The sequence below is a fragment of the Neltuma alba genome, unplaced genomic scaffold (assembly GCF_004799145.2).
Source record: "Neltuma alba isolate B1F8T4 unplaced genomic scaffold, ASM479914v2 tig00012926_pilon, whole genome shotgun sequence".
Classification (NCBI taxonomy): Eukaryota; Viridiplantae; Streptophyta; class Magnoliopsida; order Fabales; family Fabaceae; genus Neltuma; species Neltuma alba.
In genome coordinates this window covers 1-18,307 of record NW_021637292.1, presented here as the reverse complement: position 1 = coordinate 18,307, position 18,307 = coordinate 1, and the positions used below count along the sequence as shown (strand labels likewise).

At 30.5% G+C, this 18,307-nt stretch overlaps 1 protein-coding gene and 1 long non-coding RNA gene across 2 annotated transcripts; one reads left to right on the top strand and one right to left on the bottom strand.

Annotated features, from left to right (window-relative positions):
* The first annotated feature begins 11,621 nt into the window (after window positions 1-11,621).
* On the top strand, window positions 11,622-13,044 carry LOC114732698 (uncharacterized). Its single transcript, XR_003739019.1, has 3 exons — window positions 11,622-11,775; window positions 11,990-12,089; window positions 12,763-13,044. It is a non-coding gene; the product is annotated as an uncharacterized LOC114732698 (long non-coding RNA).
* Window positions 13,045-13,990: 946 nt separating this feature from the next.
* LOC114732699 (zinc transport protein ZntB-like) lies at window positions 13,991-17,609 on the bottom strand. The gene is given in 6 exon segments (XM_028920037.1): window positions 13,991-14,360; window positions 14,462-14,815; window positions 14,908-15,172; window positions 15,602-15,681; window positions 16,623-17,259; window positions 17,261-17,609. Coding segments are annotated over 5 exon segments (1,410 nt in total). The 5' UTR covers window positions 17,420-17,609; the 3' UTR covers window positions 13,991-14,360; window positions 14,462-14,546.
* Between the last annotated feature and the right edge of the window lie 698 nt (window positions 17,610-18,307).

Sequence of the window (18,307 nt, the reverse complement as noted above, 5' to 3'; positions counted from 1 at the left end):
ACCTATAAAAGAAAGATCTAGATTATTTAATATTTGCCATAATAAAATCAATTCAACGTTATATATAGAGAATAACTCAGATAATTAAAACCTCTGCTTATATATTATATTTATAAAATCTTATAAGTTGTACCATACGATTAACGCAATTTCTTTTTATAAAATATTAGCTCCAATTTTAAATATAGGGAGTAGACATAAAAATTTATTTTGATTCTAAAGGACATTAATTTATTTTACCTCTTACATTTATATTTTTTTAAATTATTTCTTTCGCCTGTACATACATAGAGAGTTTTCATCAAGGTATAGTTATAATGTATATAATAAAAAGATATTCTAGAAAAACCAATAGTTCAATAGACACTTGTTATAAATAATTAATGTAACTAATTATTTTAATATTTACAGCTTAGTTATTTAGCTTTTATATTAAAAATGAGAGGGAGCATTATTTATAAGATACATACAAAAAAATAAGGTTTGCATTAAACTCCTTGCCTCTCTTCATTTTTTCACTATTATTTTTATTTTTATTTCTCCACTCTATCTCTATGTTTTACTATTTGATTGCATCTTAAGAATTTTTCACCTAAAATTCCTATTCTAACTAATATACCCTTCATCAGAAAAAATTTCATCCGATTGTTATTTATCTCGTGCATTGTATGAGGAAAAGAAAAACTAGATAGACATTAAAGTACTAAAATATAGTCATGATAATGTCCTTGAAATCCATGCATCATCAACATAATGGGTATGACAATGCCATTGCAATGTTTAAAAAACACATTTTATTACTTATGATCTTAGTATAATTTTTTTTTTTTTACGTTGCTCGTGATGTTATTAGTTATCTTGGACTCTCTCCTGACCTTTTTTTATAAGAAATAAGAGAGGGTAATTTTAATCAACGGGATAAGTCTAGTAGAAAGATTTAGTCCCTTATAATATGGTAAGCTAATGTTTGAATCCTTATTAGGAGAGCTGCTCAAATGTAGTGTCTGACAGCTGTCTCTAATAAAAAAGAGGATAATTTTGTTGGCCTAAATGGAAAGAATAACCAATTGTTATTCTTTAATTTTATAAAAAACCTTGTTTTTTATCTTCTTATTCAAATTATTTGGGTTTAGTTTTAGGAGGTGTTTGAATGGAAATCAAACCATAGTTTCAGAAGTGATTTTACGATATACGAAATAAATATATAGAGAAGTTTATCTTGATTTGTGAAAAAATACTTTTTAGAAACATTTCTCATATCATCCAAACACCTTTTTAATGTCATAAGATTGAGGCCCTACCGTGGCTCCTATAGTTTATTATTTAATATTGTTTTAACAGTAGTATTTTTTAATGCATGTAAAATTAGTAGTTAATGGGGCAGTGGGTAGTTTTGGATGAGTAAGTCCAATTTCAATGTTATTTTCAAATTCAAAGTCATTGTGTATTTTTTAACATTTAATGGAGGAAAAGTGAGCACAAACAGCCGGAGTTTTCTCACACAAAATCTGTTATTTTCCCAAGAATCAAAGGCCCCTCATTATTGCCCCCACCCACAACCTTCTCCTTTGACCTAAAATTGATAATTACTCCTCTCCCAACTCCATTCTTTGGCCTCAAATTTTGTCTCTAATTCAATTCAATTAATCATACTCCCTCCGTTCCTTATTATAAGAGACATTTGATGCTTATGACATGTTCCTATATATAAGAGACACTTAAAAGTTGTCTCTACTTTTTTGTGTTGATTTCTTATTTTACCCATATTTATTTTATCTCTAATTCACACTCTCTCTCCCTCCCACTTCTCTTTCTTTTAATAATTTAATTGTTCTCTCTCATGCTCTCTCTCCTTATTAATGAGGGCATTTTTGAGAAAAAAATTATACTTTTTACACATTGATTGTTCTTAACTAATTTTAACTGTTTTTTTTTATCAACGTAATTTGGTTATTTATCTCTTATAATAAGGAACGGAGGGAGTATATTGCTTCCGGTCCTAATTATAAAAGCCAGTTAACTAATTTGAGGAGGTTAAGGAAGTAAGTTGAGTTAGTTATTTGTCCTAAATAGGTGTTATCTTTCCTAAAATATCCTTGTTAATCAAGTGTATTGACTATACTATCATTTTTAGAATGGCTACTTTAGAAAAAATATATAAATATAAGAGACAAAATAGATTAGGGTCTTATATTTAGGACTAAAATAAAAATCAAACAGAATCTTATATTAAGAACCGGAAGTAGTACTATATTGTATACTAGTGGGAGCCATCTTCCTGTGGGTTTAGTAAAGTAATATTTTTTTAACTAATAACCATGACCAGATTTTTGTTAGCAACATATATCAATCAATCAATTTATTGTAGTGGGCCCTCAGCTAATTTAGATCTATTTCCTCCCAATCATATTAATACAAAAAATTTTCAACTACATTTTTGTTTATGTACAAAATTTGAACATAAGATTTTATTTAAAAGGTGCAAGAATTAGACGGCTCGAACCAATCATTGAAAGTAAGTGAAAATATTTTCTCCATCCTTATTACAAGAATCTCTCCTATGCTTCGTAATATAATATTCTTTCATTTCTAAATATAAAATTAATTTTGTAGTATAATTTGTACTACAATATATTTAAGATTAGAGGAGCATATTTTGCCTAAAATATTATCAATTTTTTCTACCCAATATTTTTAACTAATTGCAAAACTTCCAGACTAATGAGCAAAATTTCTTTAATTCATGACTTTACTCAGAATAATTCTAGTATCTTACAAAAAGTAATTAATTTTAACTAACTTTATTAATTTATATAAACTTGTTATTAGATGATTATAATAAGCACCGTAAGAATACTTAATTTTAAACTTGTCCGTAATATTATACGCTAGATGGTCAGTGACGAGTACTCCATCTATGGTTCATTATTTGGTTTGACAATTTTCAACCACCTTAAAAAACAAAGAGCGAACCAACAAAACAAAATTAATTAAATTGATCATTAAATTTAAACCAATCCAAACCAAATTTGCAACCTTTTCATCGAACCAAATTAATTAAATTAATCATTAAATCGAGTGCATTTTTAATATTCTCGATGTTGGCCCCTCAAAAAAAAAAAAATATTCTGGATAGAGATTCATGATATTTAATACACTTCATCAAACCCAAATATAACACGAAATCATCCTGAAGTACAAAATATTTTCATATTTACGCCAATTTCAAATATTATTTATAGAATATATGCATTATATTTATAAAGAAAGAGTGTGGAAATGGGTTCTTCAATGAATGTCACAATCTAAATGAGATAATTGGATAGGACGTGGCGCCACTAAAGATTGGGAAAGTGTAAATAGAGTTGTTGCATTTATTTGACTTCTCTTATCACGATTGGGACCACTATAATATATAACCCCCATGTGATGTTACTCATTTTTATGGCTAAATTGACACCTCTCATTTTCATTCATTTCTCCTAACTCCCCATTTTTTTTAATTATAAAGCTGGCCTTAATCTTATTATTACTCCCATTTTTCTATCTCTTTCAGTTTCCAAATCTCTTGAAAGATTTCCACAATTTCAAGAGTATTATTATTGGAGAGATATTTATTAGTCAAGGTGGTTGAAGATATTAAGAATATCAATTCAGGGATACTTTCACATTCTCTCTTAATGTAGAAGATATAATTGTGGCCTAGCTAGATTTAGGCCTAGTAATAAGCCATGCAAATTTATTGAGCTTATTCATATTTTTAATATTATTATATGTATCATATAATTTTTAGAGTCTCTGAAGATTTGTAGAGTTTATCTTTTGGGGAAAAAAATTAAATCACATAAAACTCTCCCAATTTTGAAGCAAGTATAAAAAATTCATTAAACATTTAAAACTTACTGTGAACCCACCTAAACTTTTAACTATGTATGAATAAACCAGAATTATTAATTATTTACCTCCTTAAATTATATTTTTATGTGTATATAACCCTCTGAAGTTTGGAGTTTTATGTCTATAAATTCCCTACATTTTAAGAGATATACGCCGATAAAAAATAAACGAAACTGTTAATGGGAGAATTATTAGCATAAATATAAGATTTCGGAAGGATCTATTGTAAAGTTTTAAAATTTAAAGAGATTATCTATGTGCTACTATAACATAAAATTGAGGGAGTTATATATAATTTTGCCTTTAAAAAAACTAAAATATGGTTATGATAATAATAATGATGATGATGATAAAATTAGAACCATCTAGATTTTGTCTAAATAATTGAAATGACACATGTTCGGTTGAGACTTGACAATGTGTAAGGAGTCCAAACACAACTTAAAAAAAAAAAAAAAAACTCATATGAAGAAGAATAGGTTAAGAAAGATTAGCAACTTGGCCTAATGGTCTAAAGGATTCAACGTGCTGCTCGCTGTATTTGCCCGTGACTTTTTGGTAAAGCTAAAACAACCCCCGCCCCGAGAAAATATATTACTATAATATTTATTGTATTATTTATTATTTTAATTTGATTGACATATATATTTATATATACATATAAACTAGATTTCAGGCCTGTGCCCTCTACAGAATTTTAAAAACAAATTTAATTAGGACATTAATCATGTATTATGGTATGATTTATCAATTTTAGGATAAGTTAATCTTATGTTTCTCCTCATAAATAACGGGTTCATTTATCTAGCCAAATTACGTTGTGTTTTTTATTATTCTTGTCATCATTACCTAACCCTCGAGTTCTGTCAAACCCAGAAGAAAAAATAATCAGTGTGGCAGAACTTAGTTAGATAAATGGATCTCATGCTTATAAAAACTTGACTTGAGTTTTATTTTGATTGACAATATTATCATTCTATTATCAAAACAACTTACTATTTTATTGTGCCTTGTAATTTAAATGTTTGTCTACTAAAAATAATAGAGGGCTAACCAATAAGACGCGACAAAATGCAGAAATTACATATAAACATTTACTCAAATAGAAATTTATCTGTGAAAATTATTATTAAAAAATCATTAAACAGCAATATGATTACAAATATTTCTTTTGGGAATAAAAGGACATTATTTGGGATCCCTTGATGAGTATCTTCTGATTATGTCATTCTCTAGAGACTATTGGTCATGATGACCTAGGCGTTGTGGCATGTGGGTATTCTTAAAAAGCACTTTTTAAGAATAAACACCCCAACCTTTACACTTTAAAACAATTTGTATTACGTATGAATAGATTTTAAATTTTAATGCATCATTATTTCATATGGCAAACTTTTTTTAAGGTTATAAAAATTTCACTGTAAGATTTTAAAAAGTCAGTACTGGTATTTATGCAGAAATTAAATTATAAGTGAGTCTTTTTAAATAGTTTTAGATTGTTTTTCTTAACCATTGGCAAAAAGAAAGTTTGTTTTCCTTAACAAATATTCTCCACTTTATAACAAAATGCACTTTAAAGTTATGCATGCAGATTAAAAAAAAACTAATAAATATTCTTCATTATAACAAAACTCAACAATATTTTACTAAAATATTCTTATTTATTTTTCCTAAGTAATTAATTTTGACTAATTGTAATTTTCACTATTTAAGGCAATAGTGAAATTGGAGGTAAAATTGTAAAAATACAAATGATTAATATTTTAAAGTGAAAATTATTTGGAGCCAACACAGACATTTCAAAGTGGTTATTTCATAACAGAGGGATTTTTTTTGGGGGGGGGGGTAAAGTAGCTTGCGTTAAAAGGCAATAGTGAAATAGAAGGTAAAATTGTGAAAATACAAATGATTAATATTTTAAAGTGAAAATTATTCGGAGCCAACACAAACATTTCAAAGTGGGTATTTCATAACAGAGGGAGCAAATTTGAAAAGGAGGGGGGGGGGAGACAGAGTAGCTTGCGTTAAAAGGCAAAGATAGGCTGAACTTTGTTGAGTAAAAGGCTAAGCAGAGTGCAATATTTCTCGAGTCAAGGGAGGTATATAGATAATAATCTCACCGATAATTATGATTGGCCAAAACAAATCTCACCAATTATTGTGATGAGCTAATAAGTCAATAAAATTGACTAGGGAAGGCTCTGGAATAAGCCAAATGGTTGCATGTTAATTATCCTCTAAGCTATGTTTATCTGTTAATTAATGAAATCTACCAATCCGTAATAATCAAAGATTCATAAATTCGATATTGATTTAGACTCATCTCGTCTTATAATGCTTTCCATGAAATAGCATCATAATTTATGAGAAAAAAGATTGTAATTGAAGAGTAAAGGCAAAGTTTGCCCCTTAAGTGGGTTCCATGGAATGAGATTAGTGATTAATGAAGTAATCATTAAAGGTTCAACTTTTAAACCAACAAGTTGTAATCCAAGAAATATGCTGCGCATGTTCCATGACAGCTTCAAACTTGTTTTTACCTCTTTTTAATTAAAAAAATAAATATCTTGGCGGATTGGCTATGAAAACTTTAAGTCAGGTAGGTCTCGTGGCCTTTTTTTTTGGGGGGGGGGGAACTTGCATTGATATTTACAAATCACTACCAACTAATGAAATCCGTACCTTACTAATATTCTTCTGATTTTTAACGTAAAAGCTATTAATTAATTTAAATATAGTAAAAATTTAAATTTAATTTTAAAAAATGTGATATGATTTTTTTAGAATATTGCCATGTGACATTTTATATATTAATTTATACATTAAATAAATTAATTTAGAAAAAATAATGAATATAAAAATATAAAATCTTACACTTAAAACCAAAATAAATTCTCATAACTCCTGTGTTTTAAATCGGAGATCTAAAATTTAAACCTGCAATTTCATGAGATATTAGACAAATTTATATCCTGAACTCATATTCATTGGCTTGAACCATTTTTCACTTGCATATTTTATTCCACAACATCCGTATCTAACAAGAGGAAAGTAAATCAAACGGGATATATAGCCTATTGTTCTTATATCAAATTAGAATATATTCTAAATTACTGGTTTATGCGGTTGAGTATATGTCTTCTACATGTTAATTTTGTGTAATATCACAAGCATAAAACCTATTGATGTGACAAATCATAACGCCAATTAAATAGACATATCAAAAGATCCCATACAACCAAAAATAACATGCACCTCAAAATAAGTCATATCTATTAAATCTTATCACTATTTATAAGCCACTTGCCTCTTACAAAAATTATACTATGATTTGATTATGATTGGCTACTCCTCCGGTCCTTAATATAAGACTCAATTATTGAGTTGGTTTTGGTCTTAAATATAGGATTCATTTCTCATATTTATTAATTTTTTCTAAATTACCCCTATGGATACTCCATCAACCATAATCAAGTAGAAGAGGAGATGAGGTATTAAGAAAAATGATTATGGTATTTTAGGAAAAATGTATCACTTTTCTTATGATTAACTAACTTACCTAATTTTCTTAATCTAATCAAATTAGTTAAATGGGTCTTATATTAACGACCGAAGGAGTATTATATATTTTAAAACTTATCAGATTTGATTGGAAAAAAATTATCCTATATAGAGACCTTTATAATTTAAATTGAAGTATCACAAATTAAAAAAAACATATTATATAAAAAATAATCAATATATATTATATAAAAGAAAAGTATAATAACAGGCTTATTCTATAATTCATTATTTATTAACATGATTATTTTTTTGACATGACTGTAACGACGTGGACCACAATGCTTAACCTATACTTGGGCCTCAGTTGGCCCAAAAGGAAACTAAATTTGGGCCTTGACTTTAAACCCAATGTGATAGGTTCGTCCGCTGATAAGCATCCTTTTGGTTTAATATGTACTATGACTGACCCATGGGTTTGGGTTTAATGAAAAAAGTTGGTTTCTCATGACCAGTGAACCAAAATTTAAATTCCTGTCAGGAGAGGTGATCATATTGAATACTTGATAGTATTTCAAATGAGATTAACTCCATTAAATATTTCTATAAAAAAAAGTACTATGATTGTCGATATGTATATATTCTACAAACTACAATTATAATAGTAACGGCGACAAATTTCTAAGGGAAAAAAAACAATTACATATGAAAAAGACGCATAATAATTATAGAGTATAGACATAAAAAATAAAAAATGAATATCATGCACAAGTTTTGTTTTTTTTTTTTATCATTCTTTCTTTAAATATATGACAATATATATAATATAATATAATCTGTCCCTAAAAATTTAGGAGAACTGTATCAGGATAAGTCCAAAACTACTCAATCATAGAAAATCCGAAATTTTATTATTTTTAACCTAATCAGTTAAATATGATATATGATTAAATTTGTTATACTTCCAAATAACTAAACTAAATGATCACTTTTCTCTTGGAACTAGGAGAATTATTAGAAAAGGAATGAGCTGTCCTAAATTATCATGTAACATTATTTAGCTGAGCTATATAAAACCCCACCGAAGCTTGAACTAGGGTTGCATGCATAGGATTCTGGTCAAAAGAAAAAAGGGTTGCATGCATAGGATAATTTAAGATTTGAGAGGTCGTCAACCAAAAAATATTTAAGGAGTTATTTGGGCAGTAAAATATTATATTTTTAGTAACATAATGGAATAATAAATATTAAGAGTTTATTTACACAAAAATAAGCATTTAGGGAGTCCTTTCAAATTTTAAAGAATAAAAAAAATTGAATATAACTTACCCTACAATTTAAAGAATCTCGATCTCCTTTTTTCATCATTCATGTGAAAAAAAGATGACAAATTTAGCTGTCTTAGCTATTAAGATGGTGCGTATGAGCCACAAATGTGAGGTTGGAATAACATTTATAGCTACGTTGACTGTAAAATATGAGGAATCGATGAGGTGTAAATTAAATGAATTAGCGACAAGGAATATTTAAACAATTTAGGAGAGATGACAAGTTCAAATTGTATATCTCTAGTGCAAATTATTAAAAATTTAAAGTCCATTCATTAGCAAAATGTCAGATGTGTAATGCTTTATTCCATGCATATAATCTTTATTATTCTACATTTTCTTCATCAAATGTTGAAGTTTAAAATCACCTAATGAATTATAGATACCCAGTCTACGTATTCGATTATTAAAAAAAAAAAAGAATGTCATATTTACTCACACTTATGCGTACTATAACTTTTGGATACGGAATATTTTGTATGCCTTTTTATTTAAAAAAATATTATCAAACCAAGTTCTTAAATAAGAGGAATCCATCACAAAATCTTTTTCCATTTATAAAACTTGAACAAGATATTGCCTTTTGTAGAGAGGGAGATATATATATATATATATATTTATATTTATATAGCTCTTTTACTTTATATAATCTTTTTTAAGTTTGCGTAACCTATCACTCAGTGAGCAGCAAGATCCATGTCAACGGCCCACTTAAACACTCAGTTAAGTTGTATTGGTGATAAATAATACTTCCCACAATTTTAAATACAAAATTTAGTAAATATATTTATTTTGGTTATGAATATAAGATTTAATCAGATCTCTAAATTTTTATTTTTTATCTTGCTAAACTCTTCTTATTTATTACATATGTTAAGGAAGAATTTTGCCACTTGAATGGTTTCAATGCAAATAATTAAAATGGGCATCTTGGAGAAATCAACACAAAGTGATCAATCAAGTCTACGCCAATGGGCTTCTTGAACGCCCCATTAAGTTGTATTGTTACAACTGATAAATCATACTACTTCTAAATCCAAATATAAGAGTTAGTTAACTAATTTGAGAAGATTAAAAAATAAATTTAGTTAATTATAATAAATTGATGTTATCGTTCCTAAAATATCGTTGCTAATCAAGTGTGTTGGCTAGAACTATCATTATTAGAAGGACTATCTTGAGAAAAAAAATACATAAATATGAGAGAGAAAATGGAATGAGGTTTTATATTTAGGACCAAAATAAAAGTCAAACGAAGTCTTATATTAAGAATCAAACGTAGTACTAGCTTTGATCTTTAATATAAGAGTTATTTGACTAATTTAAGCAGATTAAGAAAATTAGTTAAATTAGTTATCTATAATAAATAGGTACTCCTCCGGTCCTAATTATAAGACCCAATTGACTTATTTGGGGAGATTAAGGAAGTAAGTTAAGTTGGTTATTTATAATAAATAAGTGTTGTCATTCCTAAAATATCCTTGCTAATTAAGTATAGTGGCTAAAACTATCATTATTAGAAGGATTATTTTGGAAAAAATGCATAAATATAAGAGACAAAATGAATTAGGGTCTTATAATTAGGACCAAATAAAAAGTCAAATTGGGTCTTATAATAAGGACCGGAGGAGTATTGTCTTTCCTAAAATACTCTTGTTAATCATATGTATTAGTGGAAACTACCATTTGATGAAATATTTAACATGCTTAACTACTATAAGGACTATTTGAAAAAACGAATAAATATGAGAGACAAAAAAGATTGGAATATTATATTTAGGACCAAATTAAATTTTAAATTCGTTATTATATTAAAGACTGGAAGTAGTACTTTATTTAGTCCTAAATGTAACAGTTATAAAAGATGAATTTGATTCTAAACTCTCCCTATTTGTTGCATATATTAAAAGAATTTTTCATTTTTAAGAAAATAAACTTAACTACTTTTTCTATTTTTTACAAATTAGTTATCTAACTCCTAAAGAAGTAAGGATCGGAGTATTATTTTTTAGTGTTTTTTTCCAAACTAATTTGTCTTATTTATAAATTGATATATAATTTAATGATCCACATAAGTAATTTAAAGAAATCATATAATATATGCTATAATTAAGCAATTTAATAATTTTTTAAATCTCTTTAAGTCAATCAATTAGATTTTATATTGAGTGGCAAACGGATGCAGTATAAAGATATGGACGAAGGTTTGAGTGTTTTGTACCCATGGGCTATGGATTCCTTGGAGACATGCAGGGACACAAGATCTCCATTTGAAGTGTAAAAACTTCTGAGGGTATGGAAGGAACATATTCCGACTTACGGCTGAAAAGCCAGTTGGCTAAGATTGGCACCTTATTCTACCTACACACAACCCACAACCCCCCGTGTGACTCTTCTCTTTTTCTGTTCACATCCCACTCCCTTCAACGAAGCTTCTAAGCAAAAATACAAGTGGACTCCGTGAAATGAATATCATTCATATATATTGTGGGAATCAGATCCCTCCAAATAAAAATTCCACTTTAATTATTCTACTCATAATAATTGTAATAATAATGTTCTTTGCTTGCCCTTGTTCCAGAATCCACCTTTGAAAGTTACTCAATTATTGTCAAAATTAGTAGTAATGTTCTTCATGTGCAGACGAAGGGTGGGTGGAAGATTACTGTCATAAATAATCACATCATCTTCATCAGATAATAATAATAATAATAATAATAATAATAATAATAATAATAATAATAATAATAATAATTAGTCACTTTAAAGAGATCACATATATATACTCCACACGCGTAGATAATATTCCAGACCTTTCTTGTTCAATCCCTCTACTTCTTGATTCTATTCCATCTTCCTTTACCAGAAAGCTTTATAATATTTTCACACCTGTGGGAATGTGTGTATATATGGGTCTAAAGCTACCATTCCTTCACCCATCCCCAAGTTGTATCTCTTCCAATAAGCTCACCGTCAAGTTCTGCAATTCATAGGCCTCTTGCTGCAGCCATGAGTGAGATCAAATATGGCTACCCTTATCCTCCTCAAGGTATAACCTAATGGGATATATATATATAAACCTCTCTCTTTTCAAGTAGTTTCTTCTTATTTTTTACTTAAATTTTGAGTTTTCTTTATTCTGTGCTGTTAAATCTTTCTGTCTCTATAACGAAGCCATAAATGATTTGAAATTGAAATCAGCATGAGTGTGTATATGTTAATTAGAGTAATACTGAATACTTTTTTTTGTGTTCTGGTTTTAGGTCCTTATCAGGGGCCACCGCCGGTGGCGGCACCGCCGCAGTATTACGCTGAGCAACCACAGCCAAAAAATCGGCCAGAGCGTGGATTCCTTGAGGGTTGGTATGTGATTTAAAAGGATACATACAGATGGATACACATATTTTTGCCCAAAAAGATACTACGTCCGGTATTTAATACTCTTCTGGTTGTTAATATAAAACTCATTTAACTAATTTGATTAGATTAAAAAAAATTAGGTAATTTAGTTAATTATAAGAAATATGACATATTTTTTCTAAAATACCATAGTCATTTTTCTTAATATCCTATCACCCACTTCTGCTTAATTATGGTTAAGGGAGATCTATAAGGGTAATTTAGAAGAAATTGATAAATATAAGAAATAGGTCTTATATTTAGGATTAAAATTAACTCAACAATTAGATCATATATTAAGAACCGGAGGAGTATAAGAGTTAGTTAACTAATTTGAGCAAATTAAGAAAGTTTGTTGAGTTAGTTATTTGTAATAATTAGGTGTTATCTTTCCTAAAATATCCTTACTAATCATGTATTAACTAAAACTACCATTTGGCCCAACCTTTGACATATGCAATTACTATAAGGACTATTTTGAAAATATATATAAATATGAGAGACAAAATAGATTGGGTTTTTATATTTAAGACTAAATTAAAAGTCAAACTAGTTCTTATATTAAGGATCAGAGGTAGTACATATATATTTATGATTATAAATAAAATTTAGCAATTTTTTATTATTTGTTGTGCAGCTTAGCAGCTCTGTGTTGTTGTTGCCTCTTGGACGAGTGCTGCTGCGACCCAACAATTATTTGTGATTGCTGATGTGCCTTTAAGCAACACATACACAGATCTTCATAGGCTCTTTGTCGGGGATCCCAATTTTACTAAATACTGAATAACTATTTTATGTTATTGTTGACTTTATGCCCTACTACATATGCTTCTTTATTAATTATATCGTTGACGATTGTATTGTATGGATGTATTTTAGAATGTTCATTAACATGTATATTTTGTTGGTGTCTCCTAAATATTGTCGGCGATATCACAAATGTCATTAGTACCTACTGACGTAACAAATTATAATTACCAATAAAATAGTGGTGAGAAAGGAAGGAAGAAACTCGAGTTTACAATCAAATATTAAGTGAAGGCAAAATATTATTTTATTTACAATAATAAAAAAAATTTCCTAGTAGTTAAGTACTATACGATCACTATAATTTTGACATCATATGATTTTCTTGGCGCAAGAAAATGTTTGAAGATTAATTCCCATGATTGCCCTAACGCAATAAGGATAATACTTCAAAAAAAATAAATCACCAATACAAATTGTACTAAAGAGTAGGTCTTCTGTCAATAATTGGAGGAGTACATTGCATTTTGGGAGCAATATGATAATTATGCTCAACAGCAATATAGCACTTAGACGTCTCACGTGATTGAGGATTTGAAGTGTAAGATACTACCTCTAGTTCTTAATATAAGAATTGATCGATTAATTTAAGTAGATTAAAAAAATTAATTAAGTTAGTTATTAATAATAAATAGGTATTGTCTTCTCTAAAATACTCTTGTTAATCAAGTATATTAGTTAGAACTACTATTTGATAAAATATTTAACCTATGCAACCACGACAATGACTATTTTTGAATAAATATGAGATACAAAGTGGATTGTAATATTATATTTAGAATCAAATTGAAAGTCAAATTAGCTTTTATATTAAAGACTAGAGATAAGTATCACTTTAGTTTTAATCTCATGATCACAGGCAACAGAAGTATTGGGTTTTAATCACACGGTTTGATATTAGTTTATTTCAATTTCTTTTCTAAGGGGCCAAAAACTCAAAGTGCCTTTGATAAATTATTTCAATATTGTACTAAGGTCATTTTAAATGCAATGCAAAAATCCTTACTTCATCTCCTAGCATGAACTTGCCTCCATTCTTCAATTGTATCTGCTAGTTATTTTGATGTATAATCTCATTATCAACTTCTTCAAGCACATTTTAAGCCGCCACAGGCCGTACAAAACCTATGGAATGATAATCATACGTCTCTGGAAATAGCAAATCCAAACGGGCAGAGTGAAGAAACAAATACAGTTCTTCCATTGGATGAGGCTTGGATAAAGCTAATACAAAACACTGTACAAGGAAGAAAATGCTGCCAGGATCTAGAAAAAAATGATGTATCCATAGATCCCCTTCCCCTGAACAAGAGAGGAACAATGAACGAATAGGCTCACTTTGATCACAAGTCTACATTTTCATCAACCAAAGAATCTGTTTCATGAATCCTCCATCTCTGAGGCTTCCGGTTCTTCTATACGTGGCAGCTGTTATTATTTTTATCACAAGATACATGGCAGCTGATCATCAGTTCATCTATCTGTTTTGTTTCAACAGAGTCATTGAAAACCCGTGATAAAGAACTCACCCTCTACGCGAGACATTATTGAAAACAGAAGGAAGAGATTTTGTGACCAGGATGGTATTTTTCAAAAGAACAAAACCTTTCATCGTCAAATCCTAAGGTATCCTCCTCTCCCTTGATCTCCAATATGGAGAGGTCTTCTGAGAAATGACTTCCTATTAATTGACCAGCTTCTTCCCAGAACGTTCTTTTTCCGCCATGCACCAGCTATACGGGTATACAGAGCCGGGAAGAGGAAGCAAAGTAGCACAAGTAGTACCATAACAACACAGAGCAGGATAACATTGCGAAAACCATCCTTAAGCTCGGGATTGTTTTGGCCAGTCCAAGGAACTCCTCCAACATTCATGCCAAAAACTGCATTGACAGTGGGATGGGAACCAAAACCATTCAATATTATTGCCTATGGATATGATTGATAGAATTAAAAGAAGAGTTAGATTGCCAACCTCCAGTAACGATGGATAATGGGAGGAATATGATTGAAAGGAATGAAAGATAGTAAAGTTTCCTGTTTATTTGCTCAGCCTGCCAGCTGTCAAGACCTGCCTGAATTGCCGTTACACGATTCACTATGAATCCGACATTCTCCTTCAACCTCTTTAATCTTCCAATTAGCTCTTCAAGAGAGCTAATGTCTTCATTGGCAAACCATGGTTTTAAAGAGCATTTTTCTCTGACTCGTAAAAATACTTGCTCTCCGTGAGAAATCACCTGATTAAATTCAAGTCAAAACCAAAAAGTAGCTCTGTCCATATAATGTTGCTTTTATAACTAGAAATGTGGAAGAAATCCTTCCCGGTCACATAAGATCCTACCTTACCATCAACCAGAGCAAATAAATTGCTTCACTTCCAGGTCAGGGAAATGGTCCACTCCCATGAATCTAGACTTTTTATAGATGTTCCAAGGCAAAATTTTGATGCTAAAAATTATTTAAGATGGCAAAGGGCAAACATTTTATTGTATTAAAACTGAAACGAGGTTCACACTTCACATTTTCCCATCCAACACAAAAAAGCAAGCTATATAACCAATTGAGTTCTAATACGCCTATCAAAGGATGGCAGAAACACTGTAACTTTTCGTGTGCAAAATAGATTAAAAAAAATGGTAAAGAAATTAAGGGGAACAAAGAACAACCTGAAGAAGACGCTGCAAGTCCAGATGCAGTTTGGGAAATCTTCTATCATCCAGCATTTGTTTCTTCAAAGCAAAACCACCTGCAATCAAGCAAAATAGTTTATCTCAGATTCAGTTCCACCACACAATTTTAAATAGGGTGTGCTAAGGGACGAACATGGAAGCAAAAAACACAAAAAAAAAGAAAACTTTTGGAGTCTACATTAATCAAAACCCAAGTCATTCAAGATGAAAATACTTTTGCAACATGTCAAAACAATATTGAAGATAAATAGTAAATCACATCAAAACAAAAGGATGATAAATGAACTTTCTTAGGAGCTGCTTGAAACACTGATATCAAGCATAATCAATTATGTGGCTGCAAAATCCGAAGATATAAGGTGTAAGGATATGAGATCTTCATGTTTGGTATGACAACTGATAGTTACAAGAAAAATGACTCTTGATTAAGGATATAGGTTGTTAAAACCCTAATATAAGCAGGATGTCAGATTCCCAAATGCTTTGTAAGGGGCAAGAGATCCCTATTATTCGTGACAATCATATGCTTGACTGGGATCTTGGATGCCTTGTTACTAATAAATAGTAAGACCTATGAAGTTACATATGTTAAAGGTTTCTTTTAGCATCATTCCAAGGCACTGTGGATTCCTAAAATCAGTCAAGTCAAAACATTTTTGCTTAAAAGATCAAATTAAGATGTCCAGTTAGAACTAAAATATTTAGATCTTGACAATTGACACATTGATGATCACATTTTATAATGTCATTTGTTTGTTAAGTTTTTATCCATTTTCTTTCCAAATAAATAAAAGTATAGATACGGAATTAATTACGCAGAATACCCCAAAATGAAGTTAGTGACAGAAGGCATAAACTTAAGACTTCTGCTGAAATGTACAGCAACTACATATTGGTTGCATGAGATAATCAGTACTAGTAAGTCTGTTCATCAACTAATATTCGCAAATAAAGAAGGCAATGACATTGGGATCAAAATGTCATTGACAGAAATTACCTTTATCCAAGGCTAGCTCAACAGAGTCCAACTCCATCTCAAGTTTAGTCACAAGATCTTGAAGCTGATCTACGTGTGTGTCAATTATATGAACGACAAGGTTTGAGACAGATCTAGGAACTGGATTGTCAGCTTCCTCTGAATGATTCATAGTCAATAAGAATTCAAGAACATGCTCCTTAATCACAATGCCATTCCCCTGCTTCTGCTGATCTCCAAAATGAGGGGAAATTTCCACGCTAGGAATCTCAGAAAGAAGAGACTCTCCCATCCGTGAGAAACCTAATCGGGGAACACGCCCCAAAGACACAGTAATTACTGAATTTTCTGTGACTCTAGCAGCAATCCTAAATGTAAAGTCACTGTTGGGAGGACCAGGAGAATTAACCCTGAATACAAGTGCCCCATCAACATGTGCACAAAAGGGTCCATTGCTGACGAGGGAGAGAATATCCTGGAGTTTCAAAGGTGGGCAAAGAACACCAATTAAGTCTTGTGCAGACTGTGACAACTTCTGATTTTCTTTTGGGAGCTCCACATGGTACCAAGAAAATTCATTCCCTCTTCCATCTACTAGCTCCGATTCTCTTTTCCTGTTTTGATGAAGGTCTGCTAGATCCCATTCCTTATTAAAAAAAATTCCCTAAGCCGTCAAATATGTAAGCTGTCTTCTTCACTAAGCCTGCAGGATATGTTGGGTAGATTTGGCGCGGCCTTAGAGGCATGCTTGCAGAAGGTTCATTGTCCATGGCCTTACTCTCCCCATTCATAATACCCCTATGACCAGTTAGTTCCATAACCTGCTCCAGCTATACTAAACTATGGTTCCAATTACTAAACAAGAAGATGATAAAATGTCTCCCAGAGACTCTATCTATTATTGCTATTTCATAAACTAGACATCCCAGATTACATATCTTCTATGGAAACCAACATGCCATTATCGTGCCAATCATCAATCATGAATAATAACCCATAAGTAGATCCAAAGGGCAAGGGCAGATTCAGGTATCCAACATTCAAACCAGCCCCCCCCAGTCACTAAACCTGAAACAGAATTGGAAGCTTTCAGAATCCACTTACGCTAATAAAGACCAAAGTAACATATAGAGAAGCATGCAGGAACCGAATGCAAATGCAACTCAAACAATATGCACAACTCCAGGCAAAGAACAAGAAAATATGAATTACTCAGGACAATAAATGCAGAAATGTGAGAGAAGTGATTCACCTCGCAGCACACTGCAAATTAGCAGAGCCAGACCGATGTCAAAATCTTCGATTCCCAGAAAAGTCAAAAGTTGAATTAGCGTAGATTGAACTCGTTCGCCACCAACCAGATTCAATGCTTCAAAGGAAGCGAAAATTTGTAAACAGGGAAAAAATACAATATACAAACACAAGTAGTTTTTTTCTTTTTTTGGGCCGGAAATTCAATAGAAGCCGGCTATATAATGCCGCGTAGGAAGAAGCCGCCGACAATCTCGATTGTCACCTTCTCCGAAACTTCCCAAGCAAATCCAATTCCTTGAGCGGCGATTTAAAAGGTAATTAAAAGAAAGTAAGATCCCAGTTACATTTTTAATCCCTAGAAAAAATAATTAACTTACATAGGTTAAACTACTCTTCCACTATGTGGGGTTCATTGTCGGAGTTTAACAAGCCGTCTTAATTTTAAAGTACTA